Source organism: Psittacula echo (assembly GCF_963264785.1).
Source record: "Psittacula echo genome assembly, chromosome: 14".
Lineage (NCBI taxonomy): Eukaryota > Metazoa > Chordata > Aves > Psittaciformes > Psittacidae > Psittacula > Psittacula echo.
The window spans coordinates 6719868-6744002 of NC_137750.1; the positions used below are offsets into that span (position 1 = coordinate 6719868).

At 62.6% G+C, this 24135-nt stretch overlaps 4 protein-coding genes and 3 long non-coding RNA genes across 7 annotated transcripts; all 7 read left to right on the plus strand.

Annotated features, from left to right (window-relative positions):
- The first annotated feature begins 359 nt into the window (after positions 1-359).
- LOC308226986 (ubiquitin carboxyl-terminal hydrolase 36-like) lies at positions 360-6899 on the plus strand. The gene is made up of 15 exons (XM_080629240.1): positions 360-465; positions 739-841; positions 1106-1173; positions 1585-1679; positions 1775-1962; positions 2162-2270; positions 2522-2662; positions 2847-2947; positions 3029-3158; positions 3373-3854; positions 5459-5604; positions 6002-6163; positions 6361-6476; positions 6567-6696; positions 6788-6899. Exons 1-14 carry the CDS (start codon positions 375-377, stop codon positions 6693-6695), a joined length of 2061 nt encoding a protein of 686 aa, XP_080485366.1. The 5' UTR covers positions 360-374; the 3' UTR covers position 6696; positions 6788-6899.
- Positions 3903-5099, plus strand: LOC308227160. The gene is made up of 3 exons (XR_013958010.1): positions 3903-4032; positions 4531-4658; positions 4858-5099. It is a non-coding gene; the product is annotated as an uncharacterized lncRNA (long non-coding RNA).
- A 1916-nt stretch (positions 6900-8815) lies between the features above and the next one.
- Positions 8816-13435, plus strand: LOC308226987 (ubiquitin carboxyl-terminal hydrolase 36-like; the record flags this gene model as incomplete). The annotated part of the gene is made up of 12 exons (XM_080629241.1): positions 8816-9059; positions 9134-9355; positions 9857-9967; positions 10241-10343; positions 10608-10675; positions 11087-11157; positions 11277-11359; positions 11664-11772; positions 12024-12164; positions 12349-12449; positions 12531-12660; positions 12875-13435. Coding segments are annotated over 12 exons (1944 nt in total), but the record flags the coding sequence as incomplete, so codon positions are not given.
- LOC308227250 lies at positions 13436-14601 on the plus strand. Its single transcript, XR_013958018.1, has 3 exons — positions 13436-13534; positions 14033-14160; positions 14360-14601. It is a non-coding gene; the product is annotated as an uncharacterized lncRNA (long non-coding RNA).
- Positions 14602-14663: 62 nt separating this feature from the next.
- On the plus strand, positions 14664-16757 carry LOC308226989 (uncharacterized protein; the record flags this gene model as incomplete). Its single annotated transcript, XM_080629243.1, has 5 exons — positions 14664-14674; positions 14961-15106; positions 15504-15665; positions 15863-15978; positions 16290-16757. 5 exons carry the CDS (start codon positions 14664-14666, stop codon positions 16755-16757), a joined length of 903 nt encoding a protein of 300 aa, XP_080485369.1.
- A 1560-nt stretch (positions 16758-18317) lies between these two features.
- Positions 18318-22937, plus strand: LOC308226990 (ubiquitin carboxyl-terminal hydrolase 36-like; the record flags this gene model as incomplete). Its single annotated transcript, XM_080629244.1, has 12 exons — positions 18318-18561; positions 18636-18857; positions 19359-19469; positions 19743-19845; positions 20110-20177; positions 20589-20659; positions 20779-20861; positions 21166-21274; positions 21526-21666; positions 21851-21951; positions 22033-22162; positions 22377-22937. Coding segments are annotated over 12 exons (1944 nt in total), but the record flags the coding sequence as incomplete, so codon positions are not given.
- On the plus strand, positions 22938-24103 carry LOC308226940. The gene is made up of 3 exons (XR_013957976.1): positions 22938-23036; positions 23535-23662; positions 23862-24103. It is a non-coding gene; the product is annotated as an uncharacterized lncRNA (long non-coding RNA).
- Positions 24104-24135: the final 32 nt, after the last annotated feature.

The following is a 24135-nucleotide window of genomic DNA, read 5'->3' on the forward strand; positions in this document are numbered from 1 at the left end:
TCCACGGAGATGCCGTTCCTGTGTACAGCTCCTTTTTCCCAGCCATAGCAGCATCCCTGAGCTTTGCATCCTTGTGTCTGGGGACACTTGTGTCCATGGTGGGTGTAGCCAGGGCTAAGATGGCTCCAGCGGGGTCTGCTGGCTTCGTGGGGACTGAGCTGGACGTCCCAAACGGCCCCAGCCTGCGTGAGGCCAGGAGGCTGCGTGCAGGCAGCAGATGCTGTTGATGCGTGGCTTTGAAAGGGAATGTGATGGGCATTGCTCCGACCTGTACAGTACTGCCCCGTCTCCTGTACTGCTTTGACCTCTACTGCGTGTGTCCCCAACCTCCTGTCATCTTCTCGTCTGCCGCAGGTGACCAAGGCAGCTTCTGCATGATATGTATCATGCAGAACCACGTGGCTCAGGCTTTTGAGAACAGTGGGAGAGTGATAGAGCCAATGGCCTTTGTCCGACACCTCAAGGGTAGGAATGACTCCACTGTACTTCCCCTCCTCTCATAGCCATGCTGGAGAGCAGGGGGTAATGTGTGAGCAGAACCTTTGAGATGAGGCCAGGAGAACTCATGGAGCCTGCGGGGACCTGGTGACCTCATGGGCTGTGTGTGGGGTTCCCCCGTGGCCGACATGAGTCTGCCGTCCGCTTTGGTTTGAGGGGGCTCAAGCCCTGCGGCCCCCCAGGGAGGTGGGCTCTGTCTCTCACAGCACGCGCTGGGGCTGATTCCTCCCTGTCCTGCAGAGATCGCTGGGCACATGCGCTTCGGTCAGCAGGAGGATGCGCATGAATTCCTGCGTTATACCATCAACGCTATGCAGGAGTCCTGCCTGAGTGGCTGCACTGGGTACGTGGGGCGTCTCTCTGATGGGCTGTCCCTGCTCTTCTCCGCTGTGCTCTTGCTGGTCCTCTGCCTTGCTGGAGGGGACTGTGGGGTCAGCGTGTTCCCCAGGCAGCACTTGTGTTCCTGGGCCCTTGCCCCGGGAAGCTGCATTGCCCCTGCAGTGCCCAGCTCTGAGCTCCAGCCAGGGGTTTGTGCTGAGGACACCGTGGTGGCCGCGGGGCGGCCACGGTGCAGGGACGGTGTGAGACCCGGTGCTGCTGTCTCTAGGTTGGACTGCGAGACCCAGGCAACGACATTGGTCCACCAGATCTTTGGCGGCTACCTGCGATCCCGTGGTGAGTGCTCGGTGCCAGGCCCTGGGCCTGCAATCACTCGGGGCTGTTGCTTTGCCTGGAGCCTTGTAGTTAAAATGCTTTGGGAAAATCACTGAGCACACGGACATGGTCCAGAGCTGCAGTTGGTCAGTCCCGTGGGACCTGTGGGTCAGGAGCCCGGTTGTGGCGACGGCAAGAGCTGTCGGCTGTGGGTCCGCAGCTCATCACCACCAGGAAATGAACCCCCTGGCAACACTTGCTGTGCCAGCACGCAGTGGAATTGGCAGCCTTCCTCTGTGCCAGGCTGCGCATCCTGGTGCTCCCGTGGCAGAGCTCGAACCCGGAGAGGGGGAGGCAGTTCCTGCGCTGTGCTGAGTGGCGACGGGTGCAGGTTGGTGCGCCAGGGTGTGCTCATTGCTCTTTCCTTTGCAGTGGAGTGTTTGGCGTGCAGGAGAGTCTCGGACACGTACGACCCTTTCCTGGACCTGGCACTGGAGATCTTGGTACTGCGGCGGGCTGGGGACCCGGTGCTCCTGCTCTCCTGGGGCCGGTGTCTCGGCAGGGAGCGGGGCTATCGCCTGGCCGGGCCACCCGTGCGCTGACCTCTCCTCCGTCCTTGCAGCAAGCCAGAGACCTACGGGAGGCGCTGGAGCTGTTTGTTAAGCCAGACCTGCTGGGTAGGGAGAACTCCTACCTGTGCGCAGGGTGCGTGTGGGGCTGTGGGCGGGAACGGGGCTGCGGCTGCGCTGGTGGGAAGCGGGCGGAAAGCCGCAGCACGGGAGGGCTTCTCGACCTGATCCACGCTAAAGCGTGAGGCCGTGGAAGCCTGTGGTGAAAGCTGCCGCTCCTCAGCTCCCTCCTCTCGTGAGGAGGACCTGGGCCAGCAGATGTGGCCGTGAGCAGGCGCCTGGTGCCTGCAGAGTCATTTCCATGGGGTTTGCCACTTGGCCAGAGCTGGCAATCACCTGGGTGGTGGAACAGCTTGAATGACACAGCTCTTGCTGTGCAGATGCAACAACAGAGTGTCGGCGACAAAACGCTTCAGCATCCACCGAGCCTCCAACGTTCTCACGCTCTCACTGAAGCGGTTCTTCTGTGGTGGACAGAAAATCACAAAGGTGAGTGCTCGGCAATGCAGAGCTGGGGCTATCTCCCGGCCCGAGCAGCAGGGTGGGAGGTGGTCCTGCCGCTCTTGGCCAGCCACGCGCTAGGAGCTCGTCCTGGCATCTTCGTCATGGTGACCTCTGCCTGGGGAGGGCAGCTCCGGCTCCCTCAGGAGATGGACACGCAGGACAGCTGAGCTGCTCCTGCTCTCGCAAGAAGCCCGTCTGCTGTGCAGGCTCCTGAGACATCCTCTCTTCCGCTGCAGGCCGTGCCGTACCCCGAGTTCCTCAACATCCGCCCATACATGTCAGAGAACAAGGGGGATGCTGTAATGTATGGGCTGTATGCAGTGCTGGTGCATTCTGGGTACAGCTGCAACGCAGGGCACTACTACTGCTATGTGAAGGTGAGCCCAGGGCATTATTGGATGAGAACTGGTGGGAGCTGCTGAGTTTCTGCAGGGTGCAGGAAGATGTGCATGGTGGTGAGAACTGGAGGGATGAGGAGTACAGGTTGTGCTCCAGTTTCGTTTTCAGGTCAGGAGAGACCCTGGACACAGCCCAACCCTGTTCTCTTTTCTCCTTCTGCAGGCGAGCAACGGGCAATGGTATCAGATGAATGACAGTATGGTCCGCTGCAGCAATGTCAAAGTGGTCCTCAACCAGGAGGCCTACCTGTTGTTCTATGTGAGGTGGGAGTGCCTGCAGCTCTCTAAACCAGAGCATTCCATTCGGTCAAACACTTGCAGTTAACCCATGCCCTTCTCTTCCAGGCTCTCCGGTCCAGAGAAGAGCTTGGACAGGCCCATTGCCAGAGCTGTCCCCAGGCTGACTGACTCCGAGGGCACCGTCTCCAAAGAGGCAAAGAAAATCATGAGCCACAGGCCCCTGTTCCCATCACTGGTGAGTCCTGGAGGCTGCTCTTGGGCAGTGCTCACGGGAGCTGGGAGCTGGTGTCCCTCGAGCCGCTCTGCTGCAGCCGGGCAGGGAGCAGGCTGTTTGCAGGAGGGATCCTGCTGAGTCGAGGGTGCCTGTGTGGCCCCGAGGGCAGGATCCCTTTGTGCCCCGGCTCCTTGAATTCTCTCCTCCCTGAACTTCTCCCTCTCTCTTTGTCCAGGGATGCAGCGTATGGTCAGAGAAGAGGGGGCCAGGGCCGGAGGTCGGGGTGCCCGTGGACCGCAGCACACGGAGTACGGGACCAGAGCTGCGGAACAGCACCGCCACGGAGAAGCTGCCCGTTACATCGCTGCCAACCACAGCGGCCTTCAAAGCCACCTGTGTGGGCACAGCGCTGCCCAGTGCCACAGCCCAGAGCCCAGAGCCTCCCAGGTCCACGTCACCCCTGGGCTCCAGCACCACCAGCGGAGCAAGGTCAGCGGAAGCAGCTCATTCCCAGCGGAGCTCCTGGGAGGAAAGGATGCCACCTGCCCGGGCCACATCCCCCGTGCTGCTGGGCCTCACCCAGCAGCCCCGGAGCACTGGGCATAGAGCCCGTGTCTCGGAGGAGGACTCGGGAAGCAGCAGTGCTGCCAGCCCAGCGCCTGCTGCAGTGGGGAAGCTGGACACAGTTTCCCAGGAGGCCGGGAGCAGAACCAGCAGGTCCAACAGCTCTCGGAAGGCGGACTGTGGCACCGACGTCCCCAGTGCCGCGCCGGCTGCCCCCACGACCATCAGGCGCAGGAAAGGGAAATCCCCCTGGTCGGCCAGTGCTGCTGTGGAGCAGAGCAGCAGCACATCACCACCACCGGCCAAGAAGCTGGTGCTCTCTGCCAGAAAGGTGAGCCTGAGCTCCTGCCCGGGGCCTTCAGCAGGTGCCTTGTGTCTTCTGAAGCGGGGCTTGTGCTGGCAGCAAGTGCAGAGCCAGGGCTGGGGATCGTGCCTGGCCAGAGAGGGTGGAGAGAGCCCCAGCCCAGGCTGCGGAGGGAGGGCAGAGCTGCTGCTGTTCCATGAGCGATGCAGGAGAGATGGCTCCTGCCTTGCTGAGGACACAGGGCAGCCTCGCCAGCCCTTCCTGGGGCGAGCGGGAGCAGGAGGGCTCAGAGCTGCCTTCCGGGCACAGCGGTGCAGCCGGGGCTCAGCAATGGGCACTGGGGCTTCTGGTCTTGAAACTTCCTTGCTTCCTTTTTTCCTTTGTGCTCCTACCTAAAAGCACGTCTGATTCCTCTTCCACCAGCCCCTGTGCGTGTCCCCTTTCCCTGGGCTCCCCTTTTGATTTTCCGCTCTTGGCTGACGGAAGGCTCTTCTCTTCAGCTCACCAAGTCTTTCTTTGTGTCAGTCCCCGCAGGGCAGGAAGCTGCACAGGAGCGCCCACCACGCGTGGCCTCGCGCACAAGTCGCTGGCAGCTGCTTCCCACCGAACAGCAGCTGCCCCAGCTCGGCTCTGCTGCCTCTGGGCACGTGCAGGTGAGCAGTGCCCATCGCTGCCCGGCTCCTGCGCCGCAACCAGGCCATCTGCGGCCTCGGCGCTGGCTCGGGGGTGATTTTGGCATCTGGCTCCCCTGCTCTGGACTGCCCCATCCCCAGCCCAGCCCCTCGGCACCCAGCCTTCCCCCTGGACAGTGCTGGTCCATCACCACCCCTCACACCACCTTTCTGTCTGCAGCAGGAAGGAGCCCAGCCTGGGCACCACTGGCTCCTTCACAAGGAAGAGGCGGCACGAGGCAGGCAGCAGCCTCGGTGCTCCAGCGGTCGAGGAGAAGGTCTCCATCCCACCCAAGAAGAAGAAGAGGCTTCTCTCTGTGGAGTCCTCGGAGTCGGTGGAGGGGCCAGAGGCAGCAGCTTCCAGCCATGGTGGGGAAACGTTGGGCTCGCAAGCCCTGGCGAGCTGGCTCATGTCACCTCCCTGTGCCCACCCGGACGGGGAGCCAACCTCTGGTGCAAGGAGGGAAAAGAAGAGGAGGAGGAGGATGGAGGAGAGGTAATTGCTGTGTTCAGGCCTGCTGCCACACACCATCCCTGCTCCCTTCTGCTATGCCTGGAGTCAGTCTCCCTGGCTTGTGGCAGGTGCCGCTTGTCTTCCTGTGGTTGGGATGACCCATGCATGGGGCCAGCCCAAATGCTGCCTTGCCGCGGGTGCTTTCACTTCTCCCGTAATGCAGTGCTGCTTTGTGGGTGTCCCTGCATCCCATTAACCTGTGGAGAAACTCCACACCGTGCCAGCTCCACTCTGGTTGGAGAGAGCTGATCCCGGCTAACCTGTGCAGCTGCAGCGTGGCTGCTGTGGAGCCCTGGAAGGCAAAGAAGCAGCGAACAGAGTCTGACGTGGCCAGGCACCGAAAGCACAAGTGGAGGGGAAGTGCCAGCAGTCAGGCCGTGGTCGAACCGGCTGCCAAAGCCATCTGTGCTTCAGGTACGACCTAGCGCCTCAACCCTTGTGCTTGGCAAGAGGGACCTGGCAGCTTGTTTGCCCGAACGGCACGGGTTTGCAGTCCCTGGTGCTTGTGGTCCGTTTGGTTTCTGGTGGTGCTCACCTTCTACCTCCTACCCTTGCTTGGGTTCCTGCAGGCCAGCATGCTGCTTATGCGGCAGAGCAGCCTTATGATATCCAGAAAGAGGATCTGCTCGTGTGCACGCAGGTGCAGGGGCGAAGATTTACCCCCAGCTCATCCCTGCCAAGGACAGGCCCCAGTATGCCCAAGCACCCTGCGCCCTCATGACACTGTTAGTCCTGAGAGTGTCTTTTGGGGCACGAGATTTGCCTTGGAGGATGAGCCTGTGCCTCGTGCTCACCTTGCCTGTTTCCGCAGTGGCAGCGGACAGCTGGGCTGGAGCTGGGTACAGGCACTGCCCTGCTGCCCAAAGGCCTGCACATGACCGCGGGGCTGGCACAGCACCAAGGACCCAGCTGGAGTCCACAGTGGTGGAGCAGCTGCTTGTGGACTCCTTGGACAAAGCTTATGGCAAACAAGGTAATTAATCCCTTCCTGCCTGGGTGGGTGAGCAGCAGCGCAGCTCCCCTGCCTTGAGCCCTGCCAGGGCCCGAGCTAGAGCCAGGCTGCTGCACCCAGGTGGGGTCCTGGAGTGAGGGGGCTCCAACCCCGGCCCTGTGCTCGCGGGAGCCGTGGAGCGTGGCCTGGGGCTCTGTGCTGACAACGCTGCTTTGCAGTCTTGACCTGGAATGGCAGCGTCTCGGCTGTCAGTTGGGATGCCATTCAGTCTGCGGCCTCAGCCCGAAGGAAGACCGTCATCGATGAGTGGGATGAGGAGTTTGACAGAGGGAAGGTGGGTGCTGGCCCCATCCCTGGCTGGGCTGGTGGGAAGAACCTTGGGCCACCGTGTGCTGACCCCAAGAGCCTTCCTGCCTCTGCACAGGTGAAGAAGGTTAAAAAGCGGAGGAGGGAGCAGAGGCACCACAACCCCTTCCAGTGGCTGCACCGCCAGCGCAGCTTCTGGGCAGTGACGCATCCGGCCAAGGCAGCGAGCCTGCGCCACCGGCTCTGAAGTGAGCAGGTCCAGGGGCCCGGAGCAGAGCTGGAGGGGGCAGGCGCAGGGCAGCTGCGTGGCGGGTGCTCACACCGCTCCTTTCCTTCCAGCCTGAATGCCAGCGAGCGGGAGGAGCGGCCCCTGCCATGGAGCCCTGGCCTGGGAGCTGCTGTGGAGGGAAGAGGACACCGCTGCCCGCATCTCCACGCTCGATGTCCCTGCCTTCTGCTGTGAAGGAGCCCAGGAGGACCATGCCTTGTCCGGGCTCCTTCAGCAGCCTTCTTGCTCCTAGGTCTGGGGCAGCTCTTTCTCCCCCGCCAAGCCTGGAGCCCGGCTTGGGGGGGCTCCTGCCAAGTGCCTCAGGACCATCGCTGCTGCTCCAGCTCCAGCCCCACGACCCCGGCTGCGGTCCGCACCTGGGGCTGCCCTTCCCCTTCCAACCCCCCCTTTTCCTTCCTCAGTACGTTGGAGTCACCGTTAACACCATCCCCTTCACCGGCCCTTCCTGTGCTGCGCATGGGGGTTGGCGCCTCGCGGGGACGGGGCAGCCGCGGCCGGCAATAAAGATGTGTTGGTGATTTGGTAGCACTCAGCTTTGGGTTAGGGCCGGCGGGACCCGCTCCCGCAGGTGGGGAGGTTGAGGAAGTGCCGGGAGAGAAGTGGCTCCTGGTGCCCGGAGTGAGCACACAGGGTGGGCTCCTGGGTCCTGCTCGGCTCTGACTGGTGCCGGCCTCATCCTGCCCCGGCGATAGGCCATTGCTGCTGCTGCTGCTCGTGAGCTGCCTGCGGTGTCAGTGCTGCTCGGCTCATGCACCTGCTGCAGGCCTCTGAGGCAGGTTCCTGTGGATGGGCGGATGGGTTTTCCTTCAGCAAGGCTTTTCCTGAGGAGGAGGCTGGAGTCAGCTGGGTGTGATCTCAAACCGAGGTCTCAATGCTGCCTGTTGTGCTGGTGGCTGTTCTCCCCATGAGCCGTGGTCACCTGGGTGCTGCTGGTGCCGATGCAGAGGGTTCATGGGCTGGTTTCCTGCTTGTGACAGTTGTGCATTGCACTTTGTTGTTCTACCCAAGAAGTGATTGTGTTTGGCAGCAGGGAGGTTACTGTGTGAGACCAGTTGCAAGCAACCAGCCCACTGGGGTGCAGCCGCAGGAATCCCCTTGCTCCTCCGTTTAACTCCCCCATCGCACCTCGGGTCCCACTTTCTCTGAGCCATTCCCGTGTTGCTTCGGTGCTGGCATGCGCCGTGGGGCTGCCCGTCTGAAACAGCTCCGTCACGTGCGCCCACCGCAGCTCCGGGAGGTGTTTTCATGCTGAGCATCCCTGTCAGGTCTAAGATGTCGTACTGGACCAGTCTGGGCAATTTCAACGTATTAAAGAGACATGAAAAAGAAAAGAAAACCCCCACCTCCAGGGCCCCTCGTCGCGCCCGCGCGCTGCATGGTTGTATCACACGTGCCGTTACTGCTGGTAGTCTGTCCGAGTTTAATATCGCCCCTTGTTCTGCCGCCGGCTCTGTGCTCCCTGTGCTCTCATTGCAACCTCCTGCCGATGCTCGTGCCCCCCCCGGGCCCCGCCGCCGCTCCTCGGTGGGGACGGGTGGCGGTGCCCCCCCGGGTGTTACCCGGGGCCGCCATAGGCACGTCACAAAGCCCGCTTGTCAAAGCGCTGTCCCCCGGCAGTATATAAGCGGTGCAGGGGCAACCTTAGCTCAGCTTTCTCGGCCGGAGCTGGGCGGGCCGCGGAGGCGGAGCGTAAGCTTCCTTCCCACGGCTTCAGCACGCGGTTGATCGGGAGGAGTCGCCGGTTCAAGGCGGCTGATTGGGCGAACGCGGAGGAGCGGACTTCGAGGGGTGGAAGCGGTTGACGGGGCGGAGCCCGAGGGTTGGGCGCCGTTGGTTGAGTGCGAGAACAGCGGCACCCGCTGTTCAGGTGCGGTGCGTGCGGGGGGCGAGGCGAGAAACGCAGGTCGGGGCCGGGCCGGTGTCGGGCCGGTGTCGGGCCGGTGGCAGGCCCGGCCCCGGCTGTGTCCTGTTGTGCCGGCCACAGGCGGTCCTGCGATGGGAACAGAACGGCCCAGTGTCCCCCACTCAACTGCCCGCCTCTGCCTGCAGGCAGACCGCTAGGCCTCCCCAGGCCGGTCATGGAGAAGCTGCGGAAGATGATGAAGCAGGCCCGGCGGTCGATAAGCAGGAGAGGGAAGGTGGCCGATCTGCCGGCTCGTGCTGTCAAGAAGGGGCTGCTGCAGAAGGCCAGGAGTAAACTTGCCCACTGGAGCTTCTTCAAGAAGCTGCAGAAGATCTTCTGCAACTTTGGGCGCAAGAACTCCCCAGCCAAGGCTGCCGGACCCCAGTGCGGCCCCGAGGAGGAGCAGCAGGTCAAGCAGGGTAAGTACCGGGGGCTCAGTGGGCACAACCGCAGCCTGCACTGCACAGCTCACCCACCATTCCTCATCCCACAGAGAGCAGCGATTCCCCAGTGGGCCCAGGGGATGGGATCCCTGCGCCCCAGAAGGTGCTCTTCCCCATGGAGCGCCTGTCCATGAAGTGGGAGAAGATGCAGCGAATTGGCGCGGGACTGCGTAACCTGGGGAACACATGTTTCCTTAACTCCACTGTGCAGTGCCTGACGTACACCCCGCCGCTCGCTAACTACCTGCTTTCCAAGGAGCACCGCTGCACCCGTGAGTAGTGGGGCCTGGCTCGGCGGGCGGCTGTGCTGGCAGGTCCCTGCTCCCCGCGCTGGGCTCAGTATCTCAGTACCACACGTGGCTCTGGCAAGGGCCGTGTGGGTGTCAGGATGAGCCTTCTCTGCTCCCTCCTGCCACTTCTCCACGGAGATGCTGTTCCTGTGTACAGCTCCTTTTTCCCAGCCATAGCAGCATCCCTGAGCTTTGCATCCTTGTGTCTGGGGACACTTGTGTCCATGGTGGGTGTAGCCAGGGCTAAGATGGCTCCAGCGGGGTCTGCTGGCTTCGTGGGGACTGAGCTGGACGTCCCAAACGGCCCCAGCCTGCGTGAGGCCAGGAGGCTGCGTGCAGGCAGCAGATGCTGTTGATGCGTGGCTTTGAAAGGGAATGTGATGGGCATTGCTCCGACCTGTACAGTACTGCCCCGTCTCCTGTACTGCTTTGACCTCTACTGCGTGTGTCCCCAACCTCCTGTCATCTTCTCGTCTGCCGCAGGTGACCAAGGCAGCTTCTGCATGATATGTATCATGCAGAACCACGTGGCTCAGGCTTTTGAGAACAGTGGGAGAGTGATAGAGCCAATGGCCTTTGTCCGACACCTCAAGGGTAGGAATGACTCCACTGTACTTCCCCTCCTCTCATAGCCATGCTGGAGAGCAGGGGGTAATGTGTGAGCAGAACCTTTGAGATGAGGCCAGGAGAACTCATGGAGCCTGCGGGGACCTGGTGACCTCATGGGCTGTGTGTGGGGTTCCCCCGTGGCCGACATGAGTCTGCCGTCCGCTTTGGTTTGAGGGGGCTCAAGCCCTGCGGCCCCCCAGGGAGGTGGGCTCTGTCTCTCACAGCACGCGCTGGGGCTGATTCCTCCCTGTCCTGCAGAGATCGCTGGGCACATGCGCTTCGGTCAGCAGGAGGATGCGCATGAATTCCTGCGTTATACCATCAACGCTATGCAGGAGTCCTGCCTGAGTGGCTGCACTGGGTACGTGGGGCGTCTCTCTGATGGGCTGTCCCTGCTCTTCTCCGCTGTGCTCTTGCTGGTCCTCTGCCTTGCTGGAGGGGACTGTGGGGTCAGCGTGTTCCCCAGGCAGCACTTGTGTTCCTGGGCCCTTGCCCCGGGAAGCTGCATTGCCCCTGCAGTGCCCAGCTCTGAGCTCCAGCCAGGGGTTTGTGCTGAGGACACCGTGGTGGCCGCGGGGCGGCCACGGTGCAGGGACGGTGTGAGACCCGGTGCTGCTGTCTCTAGGTTGGACTGCGAGACCCAGGCAACGACATTGGTCCACCAGATCTTTGGCGGCTACCTGCGATCCCGTGGTGAGTGCTCGGTGCCAGGCCCTGGGCCTGCAATCACTCGGGGCTGTTGCTTTGCCTGGAGCCTTGTAGTTAAAATGCTTTGGGAAAATCACTGAGCACACGGACATGGTCCAGAGCTGCAGTTGGTCAGTCCCGTGGGACCTGTGGGTCAGGAGCCCGGTTGTGGCGACGGCAAGAGCTGTCGGCTGTGGGTCCGCAGCTCATCACCACCAGGAAATGAACCCCCTGGCAACACTTGCTGTGCCAGCACGCAGTGGAATTGGCAGCCTTCCTCTGTGCCAGGCTGCGCATCCTGGTGCTCCCGTGGCAGAGCTCGAACCCGGAGAGGGGGAGGCAGTTCCTGCGCTGTGCTGAGTGGCGACGGGTGCAGGTTGGTGCGCCAGGGTGTGCTCATTGCTCTTTCCTTTGCAGTGGAGTGTTTGGCGTGCAGGAGAGTCTCGGACACGTACGACCCTTTCCTGGACCTGGCACTGGAGATCTTGGTACTGCGGCGGGCTGGGGACCCGGTGCTCCTGCTCTCCTGGGGCCGGTGTCTCGGCAGGGAGCGGGGCTATCGCCTGGCCGGGCCACCCGTGCGCTGACCTCTCCTCCGTCCTTGCAGCAAGCCAGAGACCTACGGGAGGCGCTGGAGCTGTTTGTTAAGCCAGACCTGCTGGGTGGGGAGAACTCCTACCTGTGCGCAGGGTGCGTGTGGGGCTGTGGGCGGGAACGGGGCTGCGGCTGCGCTGGTGGGAAGCGGGCGGAAAGCCGCAGCACGGGAGGGCTTCTCGACCTGATCCACGCTAAAGCGTGAGGCCGTGGAAGCCTGTGGTGAAAGCTGCCGCTCCTCAGCTCCCTCCTCTCGTGAGGAGGACCTGGGCCAGCAGATGTGGCCGTGAGCAGGCGCCTGGTGCCTGCAGAGTCATTTCCATGGGGTTTGCCACTTGGCCAGAGCTGGCAATCACCTGGGTGGTGGAACAGCTTGAATGACACAGCTCTTGCTGTGCAGATGCAACAACAGAGTGTCGGCGACAAAACGCTTCAGCATCCACCGAGCCTCCAACGTTCTCACGCTCTCACTGAAGCGGTTCTTCTGTGGTGGACAGAAAATCACAAAGGTGAGTGCTCGGCAATGCAGAGCTGGGGCTATCTCCCGGCCCGAGCAGCAGGGTGGGAGGTGGTCCTGCCGCTCTTGGCCAGCCACGCGCTAGGAGCTCGTCCTGGCATCTTCGTCATGGTGACCTCTGCCTGGGGAGGGCAGCTCCGGCTCCCTCAGGAGATGGACACGCAGGACAGCTGAGCTGCTCCTGCTCTCGCAAGAAGCCCGTCTGCTGTGCAGGCTCCTGAGACATCCTCTCTTCCGCTGCAGGCCGTGCCGTACCCCGAGTTCCTCAACATCCGCCCATACATGTCAGAGAACAAGGGGGATGCTGTAATGTATGGGCTGTATGCAGTGCTGGTGCATTCTGGGTACAGCTGCAACGCAGGGCACTACTACTGCTATGTGAAGGTGAGCCCAGGGCATTATTGGATGAGAACTGGTGGGAGCTGCTGAGTTTCTGCAGGGTGCAGGAAGATGTGCATGGTGGTGAGAACTGGAGGGATGAGGAGTACAGGTTGTGCTCCAGTTTCGTTTTCAGGTCAGGAGAGACCCTGGACACAGCCCAACCCTGTTCTCTTTTCTCCTTCTGCAGGCGAGCAACGGGCAATGGTATCAGATGAATGACAGTATGGTCCGCTGCAGCAATGTCAAAGTGGTCCTCAACCAGGAGGCCTACCTGTTGTTCTATGTGAGGTGGGAGTGCCTGCAGCTCTCTAAACCAGAGCATTCCATTCGGTCAAACACTTGCAGTTAACCCATGCCCTTCTCTTCCAGGCTCTCCGGTCCAGAGAAGAGCTTGGACAGGCCCATTGCCAGAGCTGTCCCCAGGCTGACTGACTCCGAGGGCACCGTCTCCAAAGAGGCAAAGAAAATCATGAGCCACAGGCCCCTGTTCCCATCACTGGTGAGTCCTGGAGGCTGCTCTTGGGCAGTGCTCACGGGAGCTGGGAGCTGGTGTCCCTCGAGCCGCTCTGCTGCAGCCGGGCAGGGAGCAGGCTGTTTGCAGGAGGGATCCTGCTGAGTCGAGGGTGCCTGTGTGGCCCCGAGGGCAGGATCCCTTTGTGCCCCGGCTCCTTGAATTCTCTCCTCCCTGAACTTCTCCCTCTCTCTTTGTCCAGGGATGCAGCGTATGGTCAGAGAAGAGGGGGCCAGGGCCGGAGGTCGGGGTGCCCGTGGACCGCAGCACACGGAGTACGGGACCAGAGCTGCGGAACAGCACCGCCACGGAGAAGCTGCCCGTTACATCGCTGCCAACCACAGCGGCCTTCAAAGCCACCTGTGTGGGCACAGCGCTGCCCAGTGCCACAGCCCAGAGCCCAGAGCCTCCCAGGTCCACGTCACCCCTGGGCTCCAGCACCACCAGCGGAGCAAGGTCAGCGGAAGCAGCTCATTCCCAGCGGAGCTCCTGGGAGGAAAGGATGCCACCTGCCCGGGCCACATCCCCCGTGCTGCTGGGCCTCACCCAGCAGCCCCGGAGCACTGGGCATAGAGCCCGTGTCTCGGAGGAGGACTCGGGAAGCAGCAGTGCTGCCAGCCCAGCGCCTGCTGCAGTGGGGAAGCTGGACACAGTTTCCCAGGAGGCCGGGAGCAGAACCAGCAGGTCCAACAGCTCTCGGAAGGCGGACTGTGGCACCGACGTCCCCAGGGCCGCGCCGGCTGCCCCCACAACCATCAGGCGCAGGAAAGGGAAATCCCCCTGGTCGGCCAGTGCTGCTGTGGAGCAGAGCAGCAGCACATCACCACCACCGGCCAAGAAGCTGGTGCTCTCTGCCAGAAAGGTGAGCCTGAGCTCCTGCCCGGGGCCTTCAGCAGGTGCCTTGTGTCTTCTGAAGCGGGGCTTGTGCTGGCAGCAAGTGCAGAGCCAGGGCTGGGGATCGTGCCTGGCCAGAGAGGGTGGAGAGAGCCCCAGCCCAGGCTGCGGAGGGAGGGCAGAGCTGCTGCTGTTCCATGAGCGATGCAGGAGAGATGGCTCCTGCCTTGCTGAGGACACAGGGCAGCCTCGCCAGCCCTTCCTGGGGCGAGCGGGAGCAGGAGGGCTCAGAGCTGCCTTCCGGGCACAGCGGTGCAGCCGGGGCTCAGCAATGGGCACTGGGGCTTCTGGTCTTGAAACTTCCTTGCTTCCTTTTTTCCTTTGTGCTCCTACCTAAAAGCACGTCTGATTCCTCTTCCACCAGCCCCTGTGCGTGTCCCCTTTCCCTGGGCTCCCCTTTTGATTTTCCGCTCTTTGCTGACGGAAGGCTCTTCTCTTCAGCTCACCAAGTCTTTGTTTGTGTCAGTCCCCGCAGGGCAGGAAGCTGCACAGGAGCGCCCACCACGCGTGGCCTCGCGCACAAGTCGCTGGCAGCTGCTTCCCACCGAACAGCAGCTGCCCCAGCTCGGCTCTGCTGCCTCTGGGCACGTGCAGGTGAGCAGTGCCCATCGCTGCCCGGCTCCTGCGCCGCAACCAGGCCATCTGCGGCCTCGGCGCTGGCTCGGGGGTGATTTTGGCATCTGGCTCCCCTGCTCTGGACTGCCCCATCCCCAGCCCAGCCCCTCGGCACCCAGCCTTCCCCCTGGACGGTGCTGGTCCATCACCACCCCTCACACCACCTTTCTGTCTGCAGCAGGAAGGAGCCCAGCCTGGGCACCACTGGCTCCTTCACAAGGAAGAGGCGGCACGAGGCAGGCAGCAGCCTCGGTGCTCCAGCGGTCGAGGAGAAGGTCTCCATCCCACCCAAGAAGAAGAAGAGGCTTCTCTCTGTGGAGTCCTCGGAGTCGGTGGAGGGGCCAGAGGCAGCAGCTTCCAGCCATGGTGGGGAAACGTTGGGCTCGCAAGCCCTGGCGAGCTGGCTCATGTCACCTCCCTGTGCCCACCCGGACGGGGAGCCAACCTCTGGTGCAAGGAGGGAAAAGAAGAGGAGGAGGAGGATGGAGGAGAGGTAATTGCTGTGTTCAGGCCTGCTGCCACACACCATCCCTGCTCCCTTCTGCTATGCCTGGAGTCAGTCTCCCTGGCTTGTGGCAGGTGCCGCTTGTCTTCCTGTGGTTGGGATGACCCATGCATGGGGCCAGCCCAAATGCTGCCTTGCCGCGGGTGCTTTCACTTCTCCCGTAATGCAGTGCTGCTTTGTGGGTGTCCCTGCATCCCATTAACCTGTGGAGAAACTCCACACCGTGCCAGCTCCACTCTGGTTGGAGAGAGCTGATCCCGGCTAACCTGTGCAGCTGCAGCGTGGCTGCTGTGGAGCCCTGGAAGGCAAAGAAGCAGCGAACAGAGTCTGACGTGGCCAGGCACCGAAAGCACAAGTGGAGGGGAAGTGCCAGCAGTCAGGCCGTGGTCGAACCGGCTGCCAAAGCCATCTGTGCTTCAGGTACGACCTAGCGCCTCAACCCTTGTGCTTGGCAAGAGGGACCTGGCAGCTTGTTTGCCCGAACGGCACGGGTTTGCAGTCCCTGGTGCTTGTGGTCCGTTTGGTTTCTGGTGGTGCTCACCTTCTACCTCCTACCCTTGCTTGGGTTCCTGCAGGCCAGCATGCTGCTTATGCGGCAGAGCAGCCTTATGATATCCAGAAAGAGGATCTGCTCGTGTGCACGCAGGTGCAGGGGCGAAGATTTACCCCCAGCTCATCCCTGCCAAGGACAGGCCCCAGTATGCCCAAGCACCCTGCGCCCTCATGACACTGTTAGTCCTGAGAGTGTCTTTTGGGGCACGAGATTTGCCTTGGAGGATGAGCCTGTGCCTCGTGCTCACCTTGCCTGTTTCCGCAGTGGCAGCGGACAGCTGGGCTGGAGCTGGGTACAGGCACTGCCCTGCTGCCCAAAGGCCTGCACATGACCGCGGGGCTGGCACAGCACCAAGGACCCAGCTGGAGTCCACAGTGGTGGAGCAGCTGCTTGTGGACTCCTTGGACAAAGCTTATGGCAAACAAGGTAATTAATCCCTTCCTGCCTGGGTGGGTGAGCAGCAGCGCAGCTCCCCTGCCTTGAGCCCTGCCAGGGCCCGAGCTAGAGCCAGGCTGCTGCACCCAGGTGGGGTCCTGGAGTGAGGGGGCTCCAACCCCGGCCCTGTGCTCGCGGGAGCCGTGGAGCGTGGCCTGGGGCTCTGTGCTGACAACGCTGCTTTGCAGTCTTGACCTGGAATGGCAGCGTCTCGGCTGTCAGTTGGGATGCCATTCAGTCTGCGGCCTCAGCCCGAAGGAAGACCGTCATCGATGAGTGGGATGAGGAGTTTGACAGAGGGAAGGTGGGTGCTGGCCCCATCCCTGGCTGGGCTGGTGGGAAGAACCTTGGGCCACCGTGTGCTGACCCCAAGAGCCTTCCTGCCTCTGCACAGGTGAAGAAGGTTAAAAAGCGGAGGAGGGAGCAGAGGCACCACAACCCCTTCCAGTGGCTGCACCGCCAGCGCAGCTTCTGGGCAGTGACGCATCCGGCCAAGGCAGCGAGCCTGCGCCACCGGCTCTGAAGTGAGCAGGTCCAGGGGCCCGGAGCAGAGCTGGAGGGGGCAGGCGCAGGGCAGCTGCGTGGCGGGTGCTCACACCGCTCCTTTCCTTCCAGCCTGAATGCCAGCGAGCGGGAGGAGCGGCCCCTGCCATGGAGCCCTGGCCTGGGAGCTGCTGTGGAGGGAAGAGGACACCGCTGCCCGCATCTCCACGCTCGATGTCCCTGCCTTCTGCTGTGAAGGAGCCCAGGAGGACCATGCCTTGTCCGGGCTCCTTCAGCAGCCTTCTTGCTCCTAGGTCTGGGGCAGCTCTTTCTCCCCCGCCAAGCCTGGAGCCCGGCTTGGGGGGGCTCCTGCCAAGTGCCTCAGGACCATCGCTGCTGCTCCAGCTCCAGCCCCACGACCCCGGCTGCGGTCCGCACCTGGGGCTGCCCTTCCCCTTCCAACCCCCCCTTTTCCTTCCTCAGTACGTTGGAGTCACCGTTAACACCATCCCCTTCACCGGCCCTTCCTGTGCTGCGCATGGGGGTTGGCGCCTCGCGGGGACGGGGCAGCCGCGGCCGGCAATAAAGATGTGTTGGTGATTTGGTAGCACTCAGCTTTGGGTTAGGGCCGGCGGGACCCGCTCCCGCAGGTGGGGAGGTTGAGGAAGTGCCGGGAGAGAAGTGGCTCCTGGTGCCCGGAGTGAGCACACAGGGTGGGCTCCTGGGTCCTGCTCGGCTCTGACTGGTGCCGGCCTCATCCTGCCCCGGCGATAGGCCATTGCTGCTGCTGCTGCTCGTGAGCTGCCTGCGGTGTCAGTGCTGCTCGGCTCATGCACCTGCTGCAGGCCTCTGAGGCAGGTTCCTGTGGATGGGCGGATGGGTTTTCCTTCAGCAAGGCTTTTCCTGAGGAGGAGGCTGGAGTCAGCTGGGTGTGATCTCAAACCGAGGTCTCAATGCTGCCTGTTGTGCTGGTGGCTGTTCTCCCCATGAGCCGTGGTCACCTGGGTGCTGCTGGTGCCGATGCAGAGGGTTCATGGGCTGGTTTCCTGCTTGTGACAGTTGTGCATTGCACTTTGTTGTTCTACCCAAGAAGTGATTGTGTTTGGCAGCAGGGAGGTTACTGTGTGAGACCAGTTGCAAGCAACCAGCCCACTGGGGTGCAGCCGCAGGAATCCCCTTGCTCCTCCGTTTAACTCCCCCATCGCACCTCGGGTCCCACTTTCTCTGAGCCATTCCCGTGTTGCTTCGGTGCTGGCATGCGCCGTGGGGCTGCCCGTCTGAAACAGCTCCGTCACGTGCGCCCACCGCAGCTCCGGGAGGTGTTTTCATGCTGAGCATCCCTGTCAGGTCTAAGATGTCGTACTGGACCAGTCTGGGCAATTTCAACGTATTAAAGAGACATGAAAAAGAAAAGAAAACCCCCACCTCCAGGGCCCCTCGTCGCGCCCGCGCGCTGCATGGTTGTATCACACGTGCCGTTACTGCTGGTAGTCTGTCCGAGTTTAATATCGCCCCTTGTTCTGCCGCCGGCTCTGTGCTCCCTGTGCTCTCATTGCAACCTCCTGCCGATGCTCGTGCCCCCCCCGGGCCCCGCCGCCGCTCCTCGGTGGGGACGGGTGGCGGTGCCCCCCCGGGTGTTACCCGGGGCCGCCATAGGCACGTCACAAAGCCCGCTTGTCAAAGCGCTGTCCCCCGGCAGTATATAAGCGGTGCAGGGGCAACCTTAGCTCAGCTTTCTCGGCCGGAGCTGGGCGGGCCGCGGAGGCGGAGCGTAAGCTTCCTTCCCACGGCTTCAGCACGCGGTTGATCGGGAGGAGTCGCCGGTTCAAGGCGGCTGATTGGGCGAACGCGGAGGAGCGGACTTCGAGGGGTGGAAGCGGTTGACGGGGCGGAGCCCGAGGGTTGGGCGCCGTTGGTTGAGTGCGAGAACAGCGGCACCCGCTGTTCAGGTGCGGTGCGTGCGGGGGGCGAGGCGAGAAACGCAGGTCGGGGCCGGGCCGGTGTCGGGCCGGTGTCGGGCCGGTGGCAGGCCCGGCCCCGGCTGTGTCCTGTTGTGCCGGCCACAGGCGGTCCTGCGATGGGAACAGAACGGCCCAGTGTCCCCCACTCAACTGCCCGCCTCTGCCTGCAGGCAGACCGCTAGGCCTCCCCAGGCCGGTCATGGAGAAGCTGCGGAAGATGATGAAGCAGGCCCGGCGGTCGATAAGCAGGAGAGGGAAGGTGGCCGATCTGCCGGCTCGTGCTGTCAAGAAGGGGCTGCTGCAGAAGGCCAGGAGTAAACTTGCCCACTGGAGCTTCTTCAAGAAGCTGCAGAAGATCTTCTGCAACTTTGGGCGCAAGAACTCCCCAGCCAAGGCTGCCGGACCCCAGTGCGGCCCCGAGGAGGAGCAGCAGGTCAAGCAGGGTAAGTACCGGGGGCTCAGTGGGCACAACCGCAGCCTGCACTGCACAGCTCACCCACCATTCCTCATCCCACAGAGAGCAGCGATTCCCCAGTGGGCCCAGGGGATGGGATCCCTGCGCCCCAGAAGGTGCTCTTCCCCATGGAGCGCCTGTCCATGAAGTGGGAGAAGATGCAGCGAATTGGCGCGGGACTGCGTAACCTGGGGAACACATGTTTCCTTAACTCCACTGTGCAGTGCCTGACGTACACCCCGCCGCTCGCTAACTACCTGCTTTCCAAGGAGCACCGCTGCACCCGTGAGTAGTGGGGCCTGGCTCGGCGGGCGGCTGTGCTGGCAGGTCCCTGCTCCCCGCGCTGGGCTCAGTATCTCAGTACCACACGTGGCTCTGGCAAGGGCCGTGTGGGTGTCAGGATGAGCCTTCTCTGCTCCCTCCTGCCACTTCTCCACGGAGATGCTGTTCCTGTGTACAGCTCCTTTTTCCCAGCCATAGCAGCATCCCTGAGCTTTGCATCCTTGTGTCTGGGGACACTTGTGTCCATGGTGGGTGTAGCCAGGGCTAAGATGGCTCCAGCGGGGTCTGCTGGCTTCGTGGGGACTGAGCTGGACGTCCCAAACGGCCCCAGCCTGCGTGAGGCCAGGAGGCTGCGTGCAGGCAGCAGATGCTGTTGATGCGTGGCTTTGAAAGGGAATGTGATGGGCATTGCTCCGACCTGTACAGTACTGCCCCGTCTCCTGTACTGCTTTGACCTCTACTGCGTGTGTCCCCAACCTCCTGTCATCTTCTCGTCTGCCGCAGGTGACCAAGGCAGCTTCTGCATGATATGTATCATGCAGAACCACGTGGCTCAGGCTTTTGAGAACAGTGGGAGAGTGATAGAGCCAATGGCCTTTGTCCGACACCTCAAGGGTAGGAATGACTCCACTGTACTTCCCCTCCTCTCATAGCCATGCTGGAGAGCAGGGGGTAATGTGTGAGCAGAACCTTTGAGATGAGGCCAGGAGAACTCATGGAGCCTGCGGGGACCTGGTGACCTCATGGGCTGTGTGTGGGGTTCCCCCGTGGCCGACATGAGTCTGCCGTCCGCTTTGGTTTGAGGGGGCTCAAGCCCTGCGGCCCCCCAGGGAGGTGGGCTCTGTCTCTCACAGCACGCGCTGGGGCTGATTCCTCCCTGTCCTGCAGAGATCGCTGGGCACATGCGCTTCGGTCAGCAGGAGGATGCGCATGAATTCCTGCGTTATACCATCAACGCTATGCAGGAGTCCTGCCTGAGTGGCTGCACTGGGTACGTGGGGCGTCTCTCTGATGGGCTGTCCCTGCTCTTCTCCGCTGTGCTCTTGCTGGTCCTCTGCCTTGCTGGAGGGGACTGTGGGGTCAGCGTGTTCCCCAGGCAGCACTTGTGTTCCTGGGCCCTTGCCCCGGGAAGCTGCATTGCCCCTGCAGTGCCCAGCTCTGAGCTCCAGCCAGGGGTTTGTGCTGAGGACACCGTGGTGGCCGCGGGGCGGCCACGGTGCAGGGACGGTGTGAGACCCGGTGCTGCTGTCTCTAGGTTGGACTGCGAGACCCAGGCAACGACATTGGTCCACCAGATCTTTGGCGGCTACCTGCGATCCCGTGGTGAGTGCTCGGTGCCAGGCCCTGGGCCTGCAATCACTCGGGGCTGTTGCTTTGCCTGGAGCCTTGTAGTTAAAATGCTTTGGGAAAATCACTGAGCACACGGACATGGTCCAGAGCTGCAGTTGGTCAGTCCCGTGGGACCTGTGGGTCAGGAGCCCGGTTGTGGCGACGGCAAGAGCTGTCGGCTGTGGGTCCGCAGCTCATCACCACCAGGAAATGAACCCCCTGGCAACACTTGCTGTGCCAGCACGCAGTGGAATTGGCAGCCTTCCTCTGTGCCAGGCTGCGCATCCTGGTGCTCCCGTGGCAGAGCTCGAACCCGGAGAGGGGGAGGCAGTTCCTGCGCTGTGCTGAGTGGCGACGGGTGCAGGTTGGTGCGCCAGGGTGTGCTCATTGCTCTTTCCTTTGCAGTGGAGTGTTTGGCGTGCAGGAGAGTCTCGGACACGTACGACCCTTTCCTGGACCTGGCACTGGAGATCTTGGTACTGCGGCGGGCTGGGGACCCGGTGCTCCTGCTCTCCTGGGGCCGGTGTCTCGGCAGGGAGCGGGGCTATCGCCTGGCCGGGCCACCCGTGCGCTGACCTCTCCTCCGTCCTTGCAGCAAGCCAGAGACCTACGGGAGGCGCTGGAGCTGTTTGTTAAGCCAGACCTGCTGGGTGGGGAGAACTCCTACCTGTGCGCAGGGTGCGTGTGGGGCTGTGGGCGGGAACGGGGCTGCGGCTGCGCTGGTGGGAAGCGGGCGGAAAGCCGCAGCACGGGAGGGCTTCTCGACCTGATCCACGCTAAAGCGTGAGGCCGTGGAAGCCTGTGGTGAAAGCTGCCGCTCCTCAGCTCCCTCCTCTCGTGAGGAGGACCTGGGCCAGCAGATGTGGCCGTGAGCAGGCGCCTGGTGCCTGCAGAGTCATTTCCATGGGGTTTGCCACTTGGCCAGAGCTGGCAATCACCTGGGTGGTGGAACAGCTTGAATGACACAGCTCTTGCTGTGCAGATGCAACAACAGAGTGTCGGCGACAAAACGCTTCAGCATCCACCGAGCCTCCAACGTTCTCACGCTCTCACTGAAGCGGTTCTTCTGTGGTGGACAGAAAATCACAAAGGTGAGTGCTCGGCAATGCAGAGCTGGGGCTATCTCCCGGCCCGAGCAGCAGGGTGGGAGGTGGTCCTGCCGCTCTTGGCCAGCCACGCGCTAGGAGCTCGTCCTGGCATCTTCGTCATGGTGACCTCTGCCTGGGGAGGGCAGCTCCGGCTCCCTCAGGAGATGGACACGCAGGACAGCTGAGCTGCTCCTGCTCTCGCAAGAAGCCCGTCTGCTGTGCAGGCTCCTGAGACATCCTCTCTTCCGCTGCAGGCCGTGCCGTACCCCGAGTTCCTCAACATCCGCCCATACATGTCAGAGAACAAGGGGGATGCTGTAATGTATGGGCTGTATGCAGTGCTGGTGCATTCTGGGTACAGCTGCAACGCAGGGCACTACTACTGCTATGTGAAGGTGAGCCCAGGGCATTATTGGATGAGAACTGGTGGGAGCTGCTGAGTTTCTGCAGGGTGCAGGAAGATGTGCATGGTGGTGAGAACTGGAGGGATGAGGAGTACAGGTTGTGCTCCAGTTTCGTTTTCAGGTCAGGAGAGACCCTGGACACAGCCCAACCCTGTTCTCTTTTCTCCTTCTGCAGGCGAGCAACGGGCAATGGTATCAGATGAATGACAGTATGGTCCGCTGCAGCAATGTCAAAGTGGTCCTCAACCAGGAGGCCTACCTGTTGTTCTATGTGAGGTGGGAGTGCCTGCAGCTCTCTAAACCAGAGCATTCCATTCGGTCAAACACTTGCAGTTAACCCATGCCCTTCTCTTCCAGGCTCTCCGGTCCAGAGAAGAGCTTGGACAGGCCCATTGCCAGAGCTGTCCCCAGGCTGACTGACTCCGAGGGCACCGTCTCCAAAGAGGCAAAGAAAATCATGAGCCACAGGCCCCTGTTCCCATCACTGGTGAGTCCTGGAGGCTGCTCTTGGGCAGTGCTCACGGGAGCTGGGAGCTGGTGTCCCTCGAGCCGCTCTGCTGCAGCCGGGCAGGGAGCAGGCTGTTTGCAGGAGGGATCCTGCTGAGTCGAGGGTGCCTGTGTGGCCCCGAGGGCAGGATCCCTTTGTGCCCCGGCTCCTTGAATTCTCTCCTCCCTGAACTTCTCCCTCTCTCTTTGTCCAGGGATGCAGCGTATGGTCAGAGAAGAGGGGGCCAGGGCCGGAGGTCGGGGTGCCCGTGGACCGCAGCACACGGAGTACGGGACCAGAGCTGCGGAACAGCACCGCCACGGAGAAGCTGCCCGTTACATCGCTGCCAACCACAGCGGCCTTCAAAGCCACCTGTGTGGGCACAGCGCTGCCCAGTGCCACAGCCCAGAGCCCAGAGCCTCCCAGGTCCACGTCACCCCTGGGCTCCAGCACCACCAGCGGAGCAAGGTCAGCGGAAGCAGCTCATTCCCAGCGGAGCTCCTGGGAGGAAAGGATGCCACCTGCCCGGGCCACATCCCCCGTGCTGCTGGGCCTCACCCAGCAGCCCCGGAGCACTGGGCATAGAGCCCGTGTCTCGGAGGAGGACTCGGGAAGCAGCAGTGCTGCCAGCCCAGCGCCTGCTGCAGTGGGGAAGCTGGACACAGTTTCCCAGGAGGCCGGGAGCAGAACCAGCAGGTCCAACAGCTCTCGGAAGGCGGACTGTGGCACCGACGTCCCCAGGGCCGCGCCGGCTGCCCCCACAACCATCAGGCGCAGGAAAGGGAAATCCCCCTGGTCGGCCAGTGCTGCTGTGGAGCAGAGCAGCAGCACATCACCACCACCGGCCAAGAAGCTGGTGCTCTCTGCCAGAAAGGTGAGCCTGAGCTCCTGCCCGGGGCCTTCAGCAGGTGCCTTGTGTCTTCTGAAGCGGGGCTTGTGCTGGCAGCAAGTGCAGAGCCAGGGCTGGGGATCGTGCCTGGCCAGAGAGGGTGGAGAGAGCCCCAGCCCAGGCTGCGGAGGGAGGGCAGAGCTGCTGCTGTTCCATGAGCGATGCAGGAGAGATGGCTCCTGCCTTGCTGAGGACACAGGGCAGCCTCGCCAGCCCTTCCTGGGGCGAGCGGGAGCAGGAGGGCTCAGAGCTGCCTTCCGGGCACAGCGGTGCAGCCGGGGCTCAGCAATGGGCACTGGGGCTTCTGGTCTTGAAACTTCCTTGCTTCCTTTTTTCCTTTGTGCTCCTACCTAAAAGCACGTCTGATTCCTCTTCCACCAGCCCCTGTGCGTGTCCCCTTTCCCTGGGCTCCCCTTTTGATTTTCCGCTCTTTGCTGACGGAAGGCTCTTCTCTTCAGCTCACCAAGTCTTTGTTTGTGTCAGTCCCCGCAGGGCAGGAAGCTGCACAGGAGCGCCCACCACGCGTGGCCTCGCGCACAAGTCGCTGGCAGCTGCTTCCCACCGAACAGCAGCTGCCCCAGCTCGGCTCTGCTGCCTCTGGGCACGTGCAGGTGAGCAGTGCCCATCGCTGCCCGGCTCCTGCGCCGCAACCAGGCCATCTGCGGCCTCGGCGCTGGCTCGGGGGTGATTTTGGCATCTGGCTCCCCTGCTCTGGACTGCCCCATCCCCAGCCCAGCCCCTCGGCACCCAGCCTTCCCCCTGGACAGTGCTGGTCCATCACCACCCCTCACACCACCTTTCTGTCTGCAGCAGGAAGGAGCCCAGCCTGGGCACCACTGGCTCCTTCACAAGGAAGAGGCGGCACGAGGCAGGCAGCAGCCTCGGTGCTCCAGCGGTCGAGGAGAAGGTCTCCATCCCACCCAAGAAGAAGAAGAGGCTTCTCTCTGTGGAGTCCTCGGAGTCGGTGGAGGGGCCAGAGGCAGCAGCTTCCAGCCATGGTGGGGAAACGTTGGGCTCGCAAGCCCTGGCGAGCTGGCTCATGTCACCTCCCTGTGCCCACCCGGACGGGGAGCCAACCTCTGGT